Consider the following 18991-nt stretch of genomic DNA (forward strand, 5'->3'; position numbering starts at 1 on the left):
AGAAAGAGCAGCATCCGACATTTCAGACTTCAGTCCAAAATTATTAAGAAAATAGACTGAGAATGAAATGATTTTGTTATTTAGCATTCGAATATCTGAATAACATGAAAGTTCTAAAATAATGGTTGGTGAGTTATAGCACAAGAATCCCTTAGAAAGACACACACCAGACGAAATCTCTCGTCACGTTGTCATGCAGGACAAAGCTATTTGTGTGTTTAGGTTTCTGTTCGACTTACAACGCCATATATTATATCGAAACTCAATCAAACACGCAATCTCGCGCAGACACGAGACAGTATGCAGGTTGTTGAGCGATAGACGCTTCTATAGAGTTATCAACTCCCCTTTAAACATGTAACGGTACACTGGCTTTCGTCAAAGAATTGTTTGGTAAATCAAAAGTGTTTGATATATCGTCATGTTTAAGATACAGACACACAAAATAACACTTGCAAGCAGGAGACTTTTAATTTCCTTCCACAAATTACATTATTTTGCCTGACAAAAGATAGACGCAATTATGAGTATAACGAAATCGCCTTCATGTGGTTATCACGTAACCTTGCGCCCAGACATTACGTCACTAAATATGCAAATGAGCGGCGTAACGTGTCTGTTGTCATATCGTGCTCATATTAAGATATTACAGAGAACTTTACTCAGTAACGTAACGAGATTAAAAGGTCATAGAATATGTCACAGGATTAAGTAATACAATTATCGGTAAAACGCAAAGTACTGCCCTACAGGGTTCCTAATCATATTCACTTACCCTATGCCTATGATCACTAGGGCCTTCCAGCACTGTATAGGTTGCGGGTTCTAAATGTGGTAGTCGCTAGGTAGTTCCGCAGGTATCTCCAGGTACTCCGGCTTTCCTCCACCACCAAAACCTGGCAGCCCTTAAACGACAATAACTGTTAATAGAAACAAACCAAACAATCCTCGTCTACACAGAATACGGATTGTAACATTTCGTACATGTAAGCGGAGGATTTTTCTAATGGACAAATATGCTGTGTCCCAATGAGTGATTGTAAGAGGCGACTATTGTGGGGTTCCCTCGCAGAATCCGAAGGGGGGGGGGGGGGGGGGGGGGGGGGTTCATTGCATTTGTTGCTCTGTATCCTTCCTTTTCTCTCCTACCTACTGTATCAGTTTGTCGGTGTCTCCCTAGACAGCCACCCATTTGGTTTTGTTTCCGTGCCGGGACATACCAAAGTCCTTAAACATTGTAGATGTTTTTCCTGCTTAACATTTAGCATTTAGGGTTATCGCAACAACTGATTTTCCCGTTTTCAGTATAATGTGACCGGACGAGATAGTGTGCTGTGTTCCTTCGGCATGGTATTTCAGTGAGGTAGCACTCTAAAGTCGGCATGTACACTAACATACCGCCTCCAGCACAGACGTATTACACACATGAAGGCGGCGCGTACTTAAATGACGCTATGTTTTAATTGGACGTTAAACATTATAAAACCAAACAAAACTCTCGACATCCGTCTTGATGTAATTAGTTCAGAGTCAAATTATCTTAATGAAGTGATGAGGCCTAGTTCCCATCTGCCATATATTAAAAATAAAAATTGGTATTAATAGTTTTAATTACGTTATAAGGATACCAAATCATCATATAAATACTAGAATCACAAACATATTCAAAGTTTCAATATCGTTTAAAAGATTTATTAATAATAATAAACGGAATTATGTTAAGCGCATCCACATCGTCAGCTTACGAGAAAGTCCAGAATCCAACCCCACAAACAGGTCACAGTGATATTTCCTTTTTTATTAAACAAAAACGTCAACAAAATAAAACACAAAAAAACCCCATAAAAATAAAAGATTTTTATCACAGAACATTTGCGCAGGATAATAAAGATGGGATATGCTATCCAAGCTCATTTAACACTTTGAAAGAGCGTTTTACTGGCTCTGTTATGAAAACAAACATTTGTCAGACGAAGATGACAGGCGGCGCTTCGCTCGGACAGCGATCGTTGACGTCTTCAACAGCCTTTTGATTGAGATAACTTAAGAATGTATGGAATGATTTGTAGCAGGATTAAGGAATTGAAAAAAAAGTGAACAACTATTTTTAAAAGCATACCTTATCTTGAAAAGTGAGTCTTGATTTTACTGATTTTGAACCGGATGATAACTTGTTATGGCGGTATCCTGCTTGAAGCGTCGTTCAGCCTATCGCTGAAATCATCTTTGCATTGTTTGTTTTTATTTTAACTCTGTCACCACAGCTGATGTCACGATAGTGTCGTTTGACTATTCTGTTAAGGGGAGACACTTAAACGGGCAGAAAATATAATGGCGAAAAAGAGGTCATTAAAATTATCCAAAATATTCCATTTAGCTTTTTGATAAGTCGAGCGTCACACAAGAAACTCCCATTAATTCCAGATATGTGTCCATTTGACGCAATTTTGTTTCAAATTCAGCACAATATTAACATCCAAACGATTTGATGACATTCAAGTGTTAGAACTGTCTAAACATCGAAGAGCGACTGATGATAAATATTGATCAGTTTTTAACAAAACGGTTTAATCTTACAAGGCGGACATTTCTTTTCAATCCGAAACACATTTTCACATAATGTCCCCGAAAATCCATTGATATAGTAAATCAGGTTTGATCTCTTCAATAGTTTTGTGCCTGCTTAGAATCTCAAGTAAAACCATTGTAAATCGGGTATTGTTGAACACATACGGCAATTGTGTATTGACTTTAAAACCGGAAAATGACCCATATTGCACTGAAAATATGCAGACTTGATAATTAACTTAGAGAGTTGGCGCTAGTTATTTCATAATTGATCAATAAACAGACAAAACTGTTTCTATATTTAAACGTTTCTATGTAAGATGGTAGTCTGTGCATTGTGATGTTGTTCGCGGACTACATGTTCTAGATATTAGTTTACGACTGCTGAAGAGGTATGTCGTCCCGAACATCAAAAGTGACCCTAACAATGAGGTTTAGTGGGAAATATACATACCATGGCCCCTTACATACGAAACAAAATTCCTGACAAAAGGCTGAACATGTTTCTATCTGATAGACGCGATTCACAGTATCTACCTAGTCCTTAGTACTTTTCTCACAAATGCACGTGCAGCTGGATTCGCGTGCCGTCGGATCCCAGCCAACTAAGACGGTCTGTAAGCGACTGACGTCATCAGAGTACATAGTTACAGGCCGGGTCGTTCTATTAACCTGTCATTCTAAATTAAACCGACAGTCAATGTCCGGCGGTTGGAAATGATTCTGACAGGCTACCCTTGTCTTCCTGAAACACCGATACGCGGTATCTTATGTCGGCGAGGGATCGACCGGAGATAGCTATATGATGATACTTGATACAAGGCCACGGACAATGTCCATCCTACCCCTTCTTAATTAGGGATGAATTTATTAAGTACGCACTGGCTATACAATTAGAGAATTAATTAGAGATGTTAGATTTATGATATACGTTGATCTGATATTAGAGGTAAATAACAAATGGCCACCGGACTTTACTACATAACACAGTAACACCATAATTGTGACATGTCCCAGGTCAGAAAATGTTTTAAAGAGTTTTGTCTTGGAAAGGTTGTGCTCGTTATATTCAGTTAACTCATACCGCAGATACAGGAATTAGTCTCGTAAAAGACCATGCCACAATAGCCATTTGATATTTTGGTGAACTCTCGTTCTATGAATAGATTGTTAACGGTACATTTTGTCTTACCTCCGACGTAATACACAGATATAACAAAATACTATAAGAACAAAAGAATAACACATAACAAAAAAACAAAACTTTTTTACCCATTTATTGTAACGCATAAAGAAAGAACTTGTAATGTGATACTCAGTAAAAAAAGAAAGAAAAAAGACAATGTGACGCGTTATACGAAAAAGCAAATGATGTTGTGACGTTATACACATAAGAAATGATTTTCTGACGTTATACCCGTAAGCAAAATACCTTGTGACGTTATACACATAAGCAGAGGACCTTTTGACGTTATACACATAAGCAGAGTATCTTGTGACGTTATACACATAAGCAGCATATCTTTTGACGTTATACACATAAGTAAAAGACCTTGTGACGTTATACACGTGAGCAGAATATCTTGTGACGTTATACATACACATAAGCAGAATATCTTATTACGTTTAACACAAAAGAAAATTCCCTTGTGACGTTATACACATACCTGTAAGCAAAGAACTTGTGACGATATACATATTTGCAACATACCTTGTTACAGCATACTCATAAGCAAAATATCTTTGTAGAAAGAGACATAATGACGTTACACACAATAAAGATACATGATGGCGTTACACACAATAAAGAGACATGATGACGTTACACACAATAAAGAGACATGATGACGTTACACAGCATAAAGAGACATGATGACGTTACACACAATCATGATGTCTCGTTTATGAATGCTCAAGTGTATGGGATGGGTGCACTGTGTTTGAATCAAACTAGCTGAATAAGGTCCAACGTGAATCAGGTCGCATCCTCGTATACAGATACAATAATCTACACTCTGAAATTTGGCTAAAACCACTTCCTGAAAAAACGTTAAATATAAAAACTACAGCTACAAGTGTGGAACAACCTTGCACCAGATTTTTTGGTATTTCTGTTTTACCCCAAACGGTCAAAAAACAACAACCGCCATACCCATTGAGAAATGGAAATAGTTTTGAAATTGCAAATAATAGATTTTCAAGTATAAGTAATTTAACCTTCAAATATTCGCCTATGAAACGGTTTAGACCTTAACTCTAGATTTTTTATTATCGATGAGAATATTTATACAAATAATTCTCCTGACTTAAATTAGTAGCAACTTTCAAACAACTTAGTATTCGTCAAAATAAAAACAATTTAATTAACAATTAACTGCGTCACAAAAAAAAACAAGATATCGATTTTAACTTGGATATACGTTTTTATGGTAAATAGTATCAACCCGTAAACACAAACAAACAATATTTAGAAATGTACACAACTTTATAAAATCCAGCAACAGATAAAATAAAAATGAATTATGTTTTGTTAATTTTTTTTAACTTTTTACTATACCAATTTGTCATTGGTGTCATTTTGTTTTGCCAAAACTTAGAACCCTTGCTTTGTTTTTGGAAAAGGCGTTAATAATGTTGTTATAACGTGTGTCCAATTATATTGCTGTAAACCGTCGTAATATGCTAGACAATGGAAATTTGCTATTTTTACAATCTTCTGCTCGAAATACATACATAATATATCATGCGTATGAAAGACAGATGACTATGTTGCGTCATTAGAACAAGACGATTGTTTGATAAATACGCTTACTTCAAAATCGCAGTCGAACGTCTTGCAACGTTCAAAATGCTTCAATGTCAAACAGCGTAGCGGTCTAACAAGATGAATGGATTTTGATTCCTTCCTCGAGAGTAACGACCGGTATATATAATGTGTAGTATATGGGCTACGGAGGTACAGGAGGATGTTCCAGTTTATTTGCCATAAACTCATTATCTGGAGCAAAAGGTCGAAAACAAGCATGTCGAAAATGTTAGATAACGTAGCATCAAAAACGGTAAGTACCCTCTACCCAGCCCAATCTTCCCTCCCTTCTGGGAACTCGCCTCAGAAATGACCGTTAAATCATTTTTATATTGATCTGGCTGTCTTTCGGCCGGATCAGCCATTGTTTCGGCCAATGTGAATCCCGCAAACTTCATTCAATTTCGTGATACTGTCGTAATTCTTGACAATGTTTAATAGGTTTCCATGGAAACTGTATTACTTGAAAAAATAGCAGTTTTACGATCTCCAACTGGATCGCAGTAAAACACGACGCTTTGCTCAATGACGCCAGTTTTCTGAAGCAAAATTCAATTTGGTTGTCTTACAATCTGTGACTGTTGAAATAAGTCTAAAAACGAAACGTACAACATTAAATACACATCGTAGTTTGTCTGTTTGCATATTGGAAGGAAACAAAGACAATTCATCTACTTGATGCTGTAATAGATATTTGTCTACAGTAGAAACATAACTCTCTGCTAAAGTGTCCTATCGGAAATTGAAATCGAAATTAAGAGAAAATGATATCGAAACATGTACTTACAGGAGAAATTCCTTTTTGTCACGTGATTTTGAAACTTTTGATTAATATTTTAATAGGTTCACGTTACCTCGATTAGAAAATGAAAGTGCCTTAAGTTGCAACAATTTTCAATAGCTCACATCGATACAAACCCATATTCACTGAAATAAAAGCCTTTAATTACTATTTTAGATTTTAATGTTTTTATGATAAAAAATGATCGAATGTATGAAAATTGTACTGAGGAAAGTACACTCCATTGGTAAAAGGCTTTGTAACGTCACCATTGAAAATTGACTGCTGTTTCCAAAAATAGTAAGACCTAGTCAATATCAAAATTCTTCACTCCACGTGACACTCCACGTACTCCACGTGACACTCCACGTGATCCTGTGTGACAAGATGTGTCATCTAATATTGCCAAGTATTTCTTAGTTCCCGGTTTCTCGAACAAAACAAAGATTTTACCATTCCTGGTATCTCGATATAAATAGGATACCTTTATGTATTATGACATTCGCGGTTTCTCGACATGAACAAATTATATTTTGTATTGTTACAATTCTCGGTGTCGTTCTGTTATGCATTTAAGCATTCCCGATATCTCGCTGTGTACATATAAGTACCGTCGTGTATCGTTAAAGTTCTCGATATATCGACTTTTACAGATCTCGATGTATCATTATACCACGGACTTATATACAATGTAGTGAATCCGTGGTTATGCATGTCATATAATTAAAATTTAAATCCATTCCTGTAAACTTTCGAGTTTCGTGGTTTTGATTCCAATTCTTGACGTAATTAGCCGAGATTTTGCAATTTGTTATTTCACACTGATTTTTACAATATATATATATATATATATAATAACGAAAAGAAACAACCAAGTTAGGGTGACGTAATTGATAGCAGTTTGGAAAAAAACAATCCTTTATCTGGAAGCTAACTTGATTCGTTACAGAATGGCCAACATGAAGTGCTGAGTCGTCGAAAACTTGATTGTCTGTAAAGAAGTATTGATTTCCTTTTGTCATTTAAAATTCGACGCCAAATTCCAGAATAACACGAAATATGATTTAAGATACGTATTTGTTTACGAAGTTACGGTGTATATGCCAACGGTTTGACGATAGCCATCATACCACAGGCTGCAGACCTCTACGCTGGCCACAGTTCAACAATGTCTGCCAGACACTTTCCACTTATTTCCTCTGTCTTCCCTGTCCCCTCCTTCTCCACATCCCCCATTTCGACTACTCTCTCATAGTTGCCTCCCCTTTCCTCTAGAACACCTCACGTGACCCCTATTCCGCCTCTGTTTCCTCCTCCCCACGCCAAATTTTTATAATGCATAAAAGATAAGTTATATATACCCCTCGCCTCCCATACCACGGTAGAGTATCTTTTCTCTCCATAGCTCCCATATCCTGTCAGAGATAACTTTCCCACGCTCTCTTATATGAAATCTAAATTCCCCTTCCCACGCCCTTTCATGTACCTATAGATGGTCCCTAATGCCCTCTCACATTCCGTCACAGTCCCCTCATCTAGCGCCCTCTCACACCATATCTCAGCTCTCTCCCCTAGCGCTCTCTTACACCCCTTGCAGTCCCCTCATCTAGCGCCCTCTCACACCATATCTCAGTCCCCTCCCTTAGCACTCTCTCACACCCCTCGCAGTCCCCTCATCTAGCGCCCTCTCACACCCTGTCTCAGTCCCCTCCCATAACGCCCTCTCACACTCTGTCTCAGTCCCTCCCCTTGCGCATTATCACACCCCGTCTAGGTCCCCTTCCCTATCACCCTCTCACAGCCTGTCTCAGTCCCCTCCCCTAGCACCCTTTCACAACCTGTCTCAGTCCCCTCCCCTAGCGACCTCTCACATACTGTCACAATCCCCTCCCATAGCGCCCTATCACACACACACACACACACACACACACACACGCACACACACACACCCAGTTCCCTCTCCTAAAGACCTCGCATACAAGATCACAGTTTCCTCCCTTACATATGTAGCACCCTTTCACATTCCTCACAGTCCCCTCCCCTAACGACCTCGCACACACGATCACAGTTCCCTCCCCTACAGATGTAGCGCCCCATCCCCCAGCACCCTTAGCACCCTCTCTCACCCTTCACAGTTCCCTCTTCTAGTGCCCTCTCACACCCTTTACAGTCCCCTTTCTTAGCGCCCTCTCACACCCTTCACAGTCCCCTCCCCTAGCGCCGTCTCACACCCTTCACAATCCCCTCCCATAGCGCCCTCTCACACCCTTCACAGTTACCTTCTCTAGCGCCCTCTCTCATCCTTAACAATCCCTTTCCCTAGCGCCTTCTCCCACCCTTCACAGTCCCCTCCCTTAGCGCCCTCTCACACCCTTCACAGTCCCCTCCCCTAGCGCCCTCTCACACCCTTAAAAGTCACTTTCCCTAGCGCCCTCTCACACCTTTCACAGTCACCTTCCCTAGCGCCCTCTCACACCTTTCATAGTCCCCTCCTCTAACGCCCTCTCACACATTTCACAGTTTCCTCCCCTCGTGCCCTCCCACACCCCATTATAATTCCCACTCACTGCGCCCTCTTTCACCCAATCAGAGTTTCTCCTCAGTGTGCTTTTTCGGAATCCGTTAGACTTTCCGTCTTTGCACACTCCTACGCCCCGTAACCTACAATTACCCCTTCAGAAGTTCCTCCCATTACGCCCCCCAATTGGAGTTCCTACCCCTGCGCCCTTTTACACACCATTAGTTTTCCCCATGCGACTACACACACTTCGTTTAAGAACTCCATCCACCTGCACCCCATATTCCCTGTCAGTGATCTTTCCCATGTACCCTCTAACAAAGCGTCAGAGTTCACTCCCCTGTACCCTCTAACGTCGCGTCAGAGTTCACTCCCCTGTGCCCTCTGACATAGCGTCAGAGTTCACTCCCCTGTACCCTCCGACATAGCGTCAGAGTTCACTCCCCTGTACCCTCCGACATAGCGTCAGAGTTCACTCCATTGTACCCTCTAACATAGCGTCAGAGTTCACTCCACTGTACCCTCTAACAAAGCGTCAGAGTTCACTCCCCTGTACCCTCCGACATAGCGTCAGAGTTCACTCCCCTGTACCCTCTGACATAGCGTCAGAGTTCACTCCCATGTACCCTCTGACATAGCGTCAGAGTTCACTCCCATGTACCCTCTGACATAACGTCAGAGTTCACTCCCCTGTACCCTCTAACGTCGCGTCAGAGTTCACTCCCCTGTGCCCTCTGACATAGCGTCAGAGTTCACTCCCCCGTACCCTCTAACATAGCGTCAGAGTTCACTCCACTGTCCCCTCTAACATAGCGTCAGAGTTCACTCCCATGTACCCTCTAACATCGCGTCAGAGTTCATTCCCCTGTACCCTCTAACATAGCGTCAGAGTTCACTCCACTGTACCCTCTAACATAGCGTCAGAGTTCACTCTCATGTACCCTCTGACATAGCGTCAGAGTTCACTCCCATGTACCCTCTGACATAGCGTCAGAGTTCACTCCCCTGTACCCTCTAACATCGCGTCAGAATTCACTCCCCTGTACCCTCTAACATCGCGTCAGAATTCACTCCCCTGTACCCTCTAACATCCTCTAACATCGCGTCAGAGTGCACTCCCTTGTACCCTTTAACTTGGCGTCAGAGTTCACTCCCCTGTACCCTCTAACATCGCGTCAGAATTAACTCCCCTGTACCCTCTAACATCCTCTAACATCGCGTCAGAGTGCACTCCCTTGTACCCTTTAACTTGGCGTCAGAGTTCACTCCCCTGTACCCTCTAACATCCTCTAACATCGCGTCAGAGTTCACTCGCCTGTTCCCTCTTACATAGCGTCAGAGTTCACTCCCCTGTACCCTCTAACATCGCATCAGAGTTTTATCCCCAGCGCCCTCCCACATCCGTCAGGACTGCCAATTCACGAGAAATAGTCGTCACCATGCTGGCTCTGTGCTGATTAGGTCTAAGTCTTGCCAACTCTAATGAGAACCCGAGAACTCACAAACCTGTATGTCCAATCTTTACGAAAAAGTACGCTCATTTGTTGCTCAGGTTGCTACAGACCTGTTGGTGGCACTCAAACATTCCCGAAATCACTTTGTGTGGTAGAATAGCGAAGTCAAAGTGCAGGCAGACCCACTTTCGATATCTAGTTAGTAAACAGCTTCATAACAATGGAACAATGACCCTGTTATTGTAATTTGTAATATGACACATGTATAATTCAGCTATATGTCTTATATTTATTTACATACCACAAATATAAACGTTGTATATTATATTATTGTGACAGATATTTCTTTTAACACTTTACGCAAAACATTTGCGGGCATCGTCGGTGTCATGTTCCGTTCATATAATATCTCATCATGTCGTCTGCCAGTCATTTCCGGGTTTAGTATTCGATCACTCCTGTAACAAAAGGATTAAAAAATAAATAATAATAAAAAAAAATCTTCTTGCTGATGTCATTGTATCGGGTAGTCGTTGGCCGGGTTCGACATACAAATGAGCCCATGATATGTTTGGTTATTTACGATGGCGGCGGTTTAAAGCGCCACTACACTAACGTATCAAAACATGGACGTGGTAGCATGGTATCTCACCTTGTATGGTTCTGAAAACGTTGATATCTAAACGATCTTTATAATCAACAAAACGGACATTGGTCCTATTCGTGTCTATGACATTTAAACGAGAGATATTAAATGTAAGACATATCTAGGAATTGGCTGGAATAGTTAACAATTGAATTTCAACGCATTGCTTTCGGTGCCATTCGCGCGCCGGTGCTGTTTTCAGATCTGAGTGATGAGAATACACCTGGGAGCTTGAAGTCAAACATTTCGTTGACGTAGGTACAGTAATACATCATGTAATACATCACAAAGACAATTGCAGGCTCCTCAAACGAACCATAAAATAACAAACAGCGTTAACAAACAATAACTGGTATTCATTCCGCCATACGTCTGTCGGAGGTTAAGGCTGCTGGTGCCATAGTATTGTGTGAACAACTGGCACGATCTGTGTGACGGTAACACAGTCAGGGGCAGATAACCGCCTATCAATTGTCGGTATTATCACCAGTGTTCTTTATTTCATTAGCAGGCAGTAGAGCCTGGATACATGCCCGTTGTAGACAAAGATACTAGTTGTAATTTCTGCTTGCTTCTAACAAGTGAGCGCTGCATATACACGTAATGATATTTTGACGCTATTTCAACAATAGGCGTATACGAGATGATTTATTTACTGTGATATACATAAGTATGTATTACTGTGTAAATGTTATTATTTGCGGGGTTTTAATTTAATCATTCTGTTTCGGAAAACACGCACGCGTATGAAAGAAAAAACCTGTGATGATGATTTCCATGGGAATATTCAAGCATTCCATTGCTTTTAGTTGGCATTCATAGTCAGCATGAATGTTAATTGGAATGTGACCAATTACATGAAGCCCGCTTGTCATGGCTAAAAGAAATACAAAATGTATCATCCAATCTTGGTAGGGTTATATAGGGTCAGTGCCATGGAGTAATAGATAGTTCTTCTTTAGTGACATGTACACATGTACTGCTCTTACTGTAGGGAAACACGATCCTTTGTTTCTCCGAGGTTAATCGTGTTTAACTCGGGCTTCGCATGATTAACATGATTAACATGATTAACCTATAAGAAACAAAGAATCATGTTTGCCTACCATAAGGACAATGCATATTTCTTTATCAATAGATCAAAAACAGTAACAAAATATCAGAAATGATCAGGTTAGCGCACCATTGTTGTCGTCATTCGGAACTAGGTTATGGTGGCTCTTGACGGTTTTTCTAGAGAGGCTTCAAATAAGGGAAATATGATAGGGAAAACTTGAGCGAATAAGGGCAACATGATGTTTTATTGCCCCGTCATGTAACCAGTATCGTCTAATCAGATACGCTGTTATAAAGATGAGGTATTACAATATATAACTGGCAGGGTCCGCGAAGATTGACTGGGTCGATCATTGGCGAACAGGTAGCTCAATTGGTAGAGCGTCCGTCTAGAGTTCGGAGGGTCTCGGCTTCGAACCCCGGTCTGGCCGTTATATTTTCTCTTTCTCCTGTTACAAAACTGGCGAGCTTGCCAACCCTTGTTTCAAGCATTAGGAGTACGCTTAGCAAGGGGATACTCGAACTTTGGTTGTAAATAATTGTGTTTTCGGGGGCGAAGCCTTAGAAAGGAGGGAGGAATGGACTGGGTCAATGATCGTTGACCAGGTAGCTCAATCGGTTGAACGTCCGTCAAGAGTTCGGAGTGTTCCTGGTTCGAACCCCGGTCTGGCCGTTACATTTTCTCTCTCTCCTGTTACATTTGTTTAATAATTTTAAATCATCACGACTGAGTCGTTTAAATGAAAATCGCAAACAAAACTCACGAAAACAAATGATTTACGCTAATAACATACCCGAGGCTATACGCATGGTGTTTGGTTTGAGATGCGCACTGGCCCTGTTCATCCATGGAGTGTGGGAATATTACAAGGAACAGCATTCTTACATAATGGTCACCTCGGTTAATCGTCAGACAAGTGGTCAGTTAGCAGGATTATGACCAGGAAGTCTGCACGGACTTAAACAAATGGCTCTCCGCTACATAAATGGTCGTGAAACGGGAAGGGAGGGACCACCTATTATTGATGGGCGTTGAGTACAGGAAATGGGCGTGACTTCTTATTACTAAGCATGTAGGGGAAGGAAAGACCGTAAAATTAGCAAATAAATAAGAAATGAAATAAGATAAAATAAATAAAGAATGGAGGAAGGGACGGAGAGAGGAAGGAGGAGGTTTCTCTTGAATTTATTCACTAATAGCAGCAATGATCATACAAAAATACGTCTTTTAAAAGAAAGCTTACAGCTTACATAATTTATCTCCCTGAAATCAGATGAAGATGTGTTTTATTGAATTGTTTTAGACAAGAACACGTGTTAGCGAATATGTAAACAATTACCAGGTATAATCAACGTTCAACACAGCTGCAAATGAGCAATATATTTTAAAATTTATATTTAAGGCAGCATCGTTTGGCTTTTATCGTACCATTATTTGTGTACTTTAAACAAGCTCGCACAGAGAGAATCTTACACGTATCATCTCACTCATCATCTTGTATTCTGCCACTTCTGTTTGTTACGTCAGTTTTCATTGGCCAATCTCGATGACATGTCGTGCGCATGTCAATTATATACGCATGCAATATCCACATGTGAAAATAATTAAGGTCGAAGAGACTTTTAGAGGTTTCGGAAACGTGCAAAGTAGATGAACGGTTGGAATGAAAGAGCAGATTTTGTTTATATACTGTCAATATCCAGTAATAGCCTAAATGAAAACAGGACAACGATTTTCTGATTGAAGAAACGTTTATTACGTGTAATAGTCTTGACGTAGTAAAATGCATTTAGTCAATTTCAGTGAATGATGATTGTTGAATAAATATCACCGAAGGCCCAAAATATAACCTTACGATTTGAGAGGTTGTAAATGTGCGCCATCATTGAAAAGTAAATATGCATCGATAATGGTGATTGGCCCGATTTCCTTGTCCACAATAACTGACACTCACAATCAATGTCCAAAATATCTCTCACTCTCGGTATAATCTCGGTTACAAAGAAGCTTGAAATAGTTTGCTTCCTACCACAGACCACGCCTACGATCACTAGCCCTCAACCAATGGGTCGAGAGCTCGAGGTTTACGTGGGGCAGTCGCTAGGTACGTACCGCAGGTCAGTGTCTTTTCTACGGGTACTCTGGTTTCCCTCCACCACCAAAATGACCACAGCTGTTAATAGGACGTAAAGCAAACCAAACCTCCCTTGACCCGGGTAAATTTTGATGATCTCGATGACCTTGCAAATCAGGATGTCTAGAGATATTTTGTTCTCAATGTGGAGAATGTGTTACGACTGTTTCCATATCAGGGAAATGTTTACGCCGAATCCTTGTGCAACGCTGCGATTTCAATTAAATGTAACTACATTTACATAATAGCAATTAAATGCTTCAAATTTCTCATCTTCATAACACACGCTCTGTAACTGTTTACGCGATATTACGTTGCGTTTCTTTTTTTAAGAAAACCAATAGTTGTTTTGTAGACAAGAGGCAACTATCTATTAGTCGCTGTAAATTATCAATAACACGTTGTTTGTTGTAATCATCATGAAACAAACACCCCCATTGTGACAGACGATCATCGAAATAACAAATTCAAACACGGGAATATTAATTTCTGTTTTGTCACAACTTTTGTTTATTTGAGAATTAATGAAGATCGTGGCCTAAATTCTGGAATCCATAAAACTTAAAAACTTAAAAAATATATAACTCAAAATGTGTCTGGAGTAACTCAAATAGTGTTACATGTATGTACAGATACAACACCCAATGGACCCCTTAACGGCATTCTGTACAGACATTTGGCAATTCGATGACACTAAACTTCGTAATAAAAAGATCAAAATTTGTTTTCTCTGTTATTGCCTCGTAAAGTCCATGTCGCCAATAATTTACCAGCAGAATTTCCCATCAAAGCTCACATACATGTAACGAGACACCACCGCGATCGCTGATCGTTCTCTCCCAAACCTAGGTATCGATTAATCACAGTAAGTTCAACTGGACGTGACCGAATTCCGGGTTAGTCAGACGGGACATTCCCTGGACAGGGCTCATGTTACTTTGCGGTCAAACCTGGGGTATGTCCAGTGTCCGGGACATTATCAATACTAGCGGTGTCCGAGGGTCCTGTTTCCATATCGACTGCCGTTTCACGCGCCTCGGGATTAATTTCGAATGTACGCGTGGAGCTATTTCCGCCATTATGATAGGGAGTCATTCGCACAAAAGCGATGGTCTTGTTCTTGAAAACAAACGAAGCGAAGAATTAGAATTCCATTTAGTGGAAACTGTAAAACTAATCATGGTGCCCCAGTTTTCGGCCATGTTTGATCTGATAATAGATAAGGCTTTCCCTTTAAAGAGTTAATCAAGATTTCATAATGGTTTATAAAACACTGTACTTCAAATGGCAAATTTCGAAAGCATCAACTAATCGGAAAGACGAGGGAGGATTTCAAACGACATGTTAAAAAGGGTGGCAAATAAAACAAGGGGTATTATATAGAGGTTTTACAATCAGCGTCAGCTGTTAACGAAAGAAAGAGGATAGATACGTGTTGAGGGAGGGAATGAATGTGTGTGTGTGTGTGGGGGGGGGGGGGGGGGGGGGGGGGGGGGATGTTGGACCGAAGTAAACGAATGTATACAAGATATATTGAGTACAAAGAAGACTAGATATATTTACTAAAACCGGACTTAATATATTTAGTACAAATGAACTAGATCTATTTTAGTACATAGGAACTAGATATATTAAGTACAAAATGGACTAGACATTTTTAGTACAAAAAAAATTAGATGTATTTAGTATAAAATGGACTAGACATTTTTAGCACAAAATAAAATAGATGTATTTAGTATAAAATGGACTAGATGATTTAAGTACAAAATGAACTAGATATATTTAGTACAAAATGGACTAGATGATTTAAGTACAAAATGAACTAGATATATTTAATACAAAATAAACTAGACATATTTAGTACAAAATGGACTAGATGATTTAAGTACAAAATGAACTAGATATATTTAGTACAAAATGGACTAGATGATTTAAGTACAAAGCGAACTCGATATATATATAATATAAAATAACCTAGATATATTTAATACCAAATGGACTAGATGATTTAGTACAAAATGAACTCGATATATTTAATTGAACTAGATATATTTAGTATAAAGTTACTTAAAACGGCAAGAAAAAAATATAAGGATGAGGTTACCTGTACTTTCTAGAGAACACAGCATTAAAAAGTGGGTATTCATTACAACATTAAAGCTAACTTACCGGTATGCTCAACTATCAGGTAAAAACTCAGCTTACTCGCGAATACTCAGGTTTCACGACCCTGTTACATAGTTCCGCGCCATTAGCAAACATTACGCTCATAGAAACGCATCTTACCGGCATAACACACTCATGCTGCAGTTTTAATGATCATAATATAGGTCGTACAACACACGAAGACAGCCGTAATAAAAATAACTCAAACCTTTATAGGAACAGCATTAAAGGCGTTGAAGAATCTAGAATCACTACAAATGACCATAAATAAAGAATATCAAAAGATCGAAAAATTGAAACCCCACAAAAGATGTATTAATGAGAAATGTTGGGAAAAAATCGAGAAATTTCTTTGATGTAGCAGTGAACCTCATATAGATGCTGACAGTTACTGTACGGCATGCTATATTTGTGGGTACTCCTTTTTGTGGCTCTATGTAAACGCCAGCCAGATGTCATCTATTGACATCCGGTATCGAGTGATTTATCCGCTTTATAACCTTCGCGATTCCTATTTATCCACGAAAACCGCCAACGTAAAAACACCACCAACATGTTTATGTTACATAGAATGCTTTTAATGTAAAAAAAAAATGTTCGCGATATGTAGAAATTTTCGCATCTATTTTTCAAGTAGCATGTCAGCGCAAAAGTATGTACACGGTACGGTGTAACATCTGGAAACGTATTGACATTTGATAAAAATAGAATATAAAATAACTCAATATTACATCAGACATGGCGAAGAATGACTAATAAGATCTGTTAAATTGGAACTATAATCACAGTATACATTATAATGTAAGTGAAATAGTATCACGAAGATAGTGTTGTCATACCCCAGGTTTCAGAAAGTGACATTGTATCCCCCCCTACCTACAGTCATGTACGCAATATACAAAAGCTCAAGAAACACGTATAGATGATAATAAAATTGATTGTTTTCAAATTGTACTACCTTTGAATAATACTTCGTCAAATATACGACTTCACGTTATAAATTCAAAATACAAAAATTTGTTCTGTTCACTCTTTTGATCTTCAAAATTCATCTAAATAGCGAAAGTCGACTAAATATTCGTGAGGTATCAAAATTCGCGAGCACCTCTCTTCTTGAATTAATTGCGAGTACACTCGCGAAAATTACGCTATTCACAGCAAGCCAACATCTTTAATTGTTTATATGTTTACGTGTTATTAAAGCTTTGATTGTTAATTTGTTTACGTGTTTTTAAATCTATCATTGTTTTGTTGTTTGTCAGATCGTGAAGATGCTGGTGACCATTGTGACGTTTTTCGGTCTGTGCTGGCTACCTCTACATTTATTTATCCTCGTGTTGGACTTCAATCCTGGATTGGAGGCCGATTCTCAGATCCTACCAACACTCAACATCCTGTATTTCCTCGCTCACTGGATCGCCATGTCAAATAGTTTCGTTAACCCCATCATCTACGGATTCATGAACAATAGTTATAGGGTAAGTCATCTCGACCTCAGCATTTTTTCATTTATCGACTTTCGTTGAGGTGAAAATGTGATTGTATGAACCCGAGAAAAAGATAATAACACATGTATTTCCCATAATAAACGTGTAATATCAAGAACTGTTTTTTTCCACAAAAGTACACGAGCACTCTTAGACGGCAGATCTGGGCGTATAGGTCTAATTTGAAGTGATACATTCATAAAAGACGGATTGCTATTCATGTAGGGGGGCACCTGTTTACGAATCACATTGGTCCGCTATTCACGACTTCTTTTCCGTTTTTTTGTCATTATCTTCCTTGTTTTAGCATCACTTCGCCTGATGAGACAATATACATGTTGTAAAATAACTAATTTCGTACATGAGGTTTTGTTAATTCACGCCGGAAGAAAATGTTTTATTGTTGGTTTGTGGGGCTGGTTGGCTCCACAGCAATAAGACAACCCTCACAGTCAATTTCCGTCATTCAATGGAAGCACATCCTATAATAATGTATTCTACCTCCTGCGACGTTCCTATTAAAACAAACGGTTTTCCGAAGGGTTGGGGGCATATTTTCTAATTGGCTTTTATAAGCTTCAAATATTTCTTTTTCAATACAAAGCACATACATGTACAAGCATGATACATGTAAAGGACCAGTCATCACAACCAGAATTCGCTAACTCTGATATAAGGACACAGTAAGAGGCTCTGTACACTCTACAGTAATATACAGTACACGTCTAAAACGGTTATTTAGGTTTAATAAACTAAAACATGTATTCCCACACCTTACCGGTGAATTGCAGTTGTTTTTTCTACAGAAAAGATAAACTTGTCTTTACCTACTTAGAGAAAGATACCTCACATGCGCTTTTAACCTGAAAATGTCATCATCGCGTCATCACTTTATGCAGCATAACTAGTGAAGCGTCATCAATTTTGTCATACGTTTCACCCGTCCTTGGTGATGCGGTGCATGGGTTTTCCATCACAACTTTATTTTTTTGGGAAGAAATCGCGAGAGAGCAAAATAGCATCACCCCTATGTGACGCAGACGGAGATTCATAAACCCATAGATTTTTTTTGAAGTTTAGCACTTGGCTAAACCCCGTGATTAATTTAAGAAATCTAACCCCCGGAATGAGATTACATATTTCTCTATAGGTTGAGAATTTTTAAGTTCAACACTCGGCAAAACGCCTTGATTAATTTAATTTCAAAAACTTACTCACAGAGGGGATTTCTCTAGGCTGAGATTTTTTAAGTGTAACACTAGAAAAAGCCCCTTGATTAATTTTGAAAAATCTTACCCTTGGGTTGAAATTCCTCCCTCTAAATAACACAGGAGAGATTATTTTCTATTTGTCACATTTAAATGTGATTGCAAT

At 39.3% G+C, this 18991-nt stretch overlaps 1 protein-coding gene across 1 annotated transcript in view; it reads left to right on the forward strand.

The window, feature by feature from the left end:
• The window catches only part of LOC110465614 (neuropeptide Y receptor type 5-like), a 65415-nt gene that overhangs the window by 40661 nt on the left and 5763 nt on the right, over positions 1 to 18991 (forward strand). Inside the window, exon 2 of the mRNA XM_021521560.1 lies at positions 17393 to 17608. Within this exon, the coding sequence (XP_021377235.1) occupies positions 17393 to 17608 (216 nt within the window). The remainder of the gene's footprint in view (positions 1 to 17392; positions 17609 to 18991) is intronic.

This window comes from Mizuhopecten yessoensis, unplaced genomic scaffold (genome assembly GCF_002113885.1).
Source record: "Mizuhopecten yessoensis strain PY_sf001 unplaced genomic scaffold, ASM211388v2 scaffold11093, whole genome shotgun sequence".
Lineage (NCBI taxonomy): Eukaryota > Metazoa > Mollusca > Bivalvia > Pectinida > Pectinidae > Mizuhopecten > Mizuhopecten yessoensis.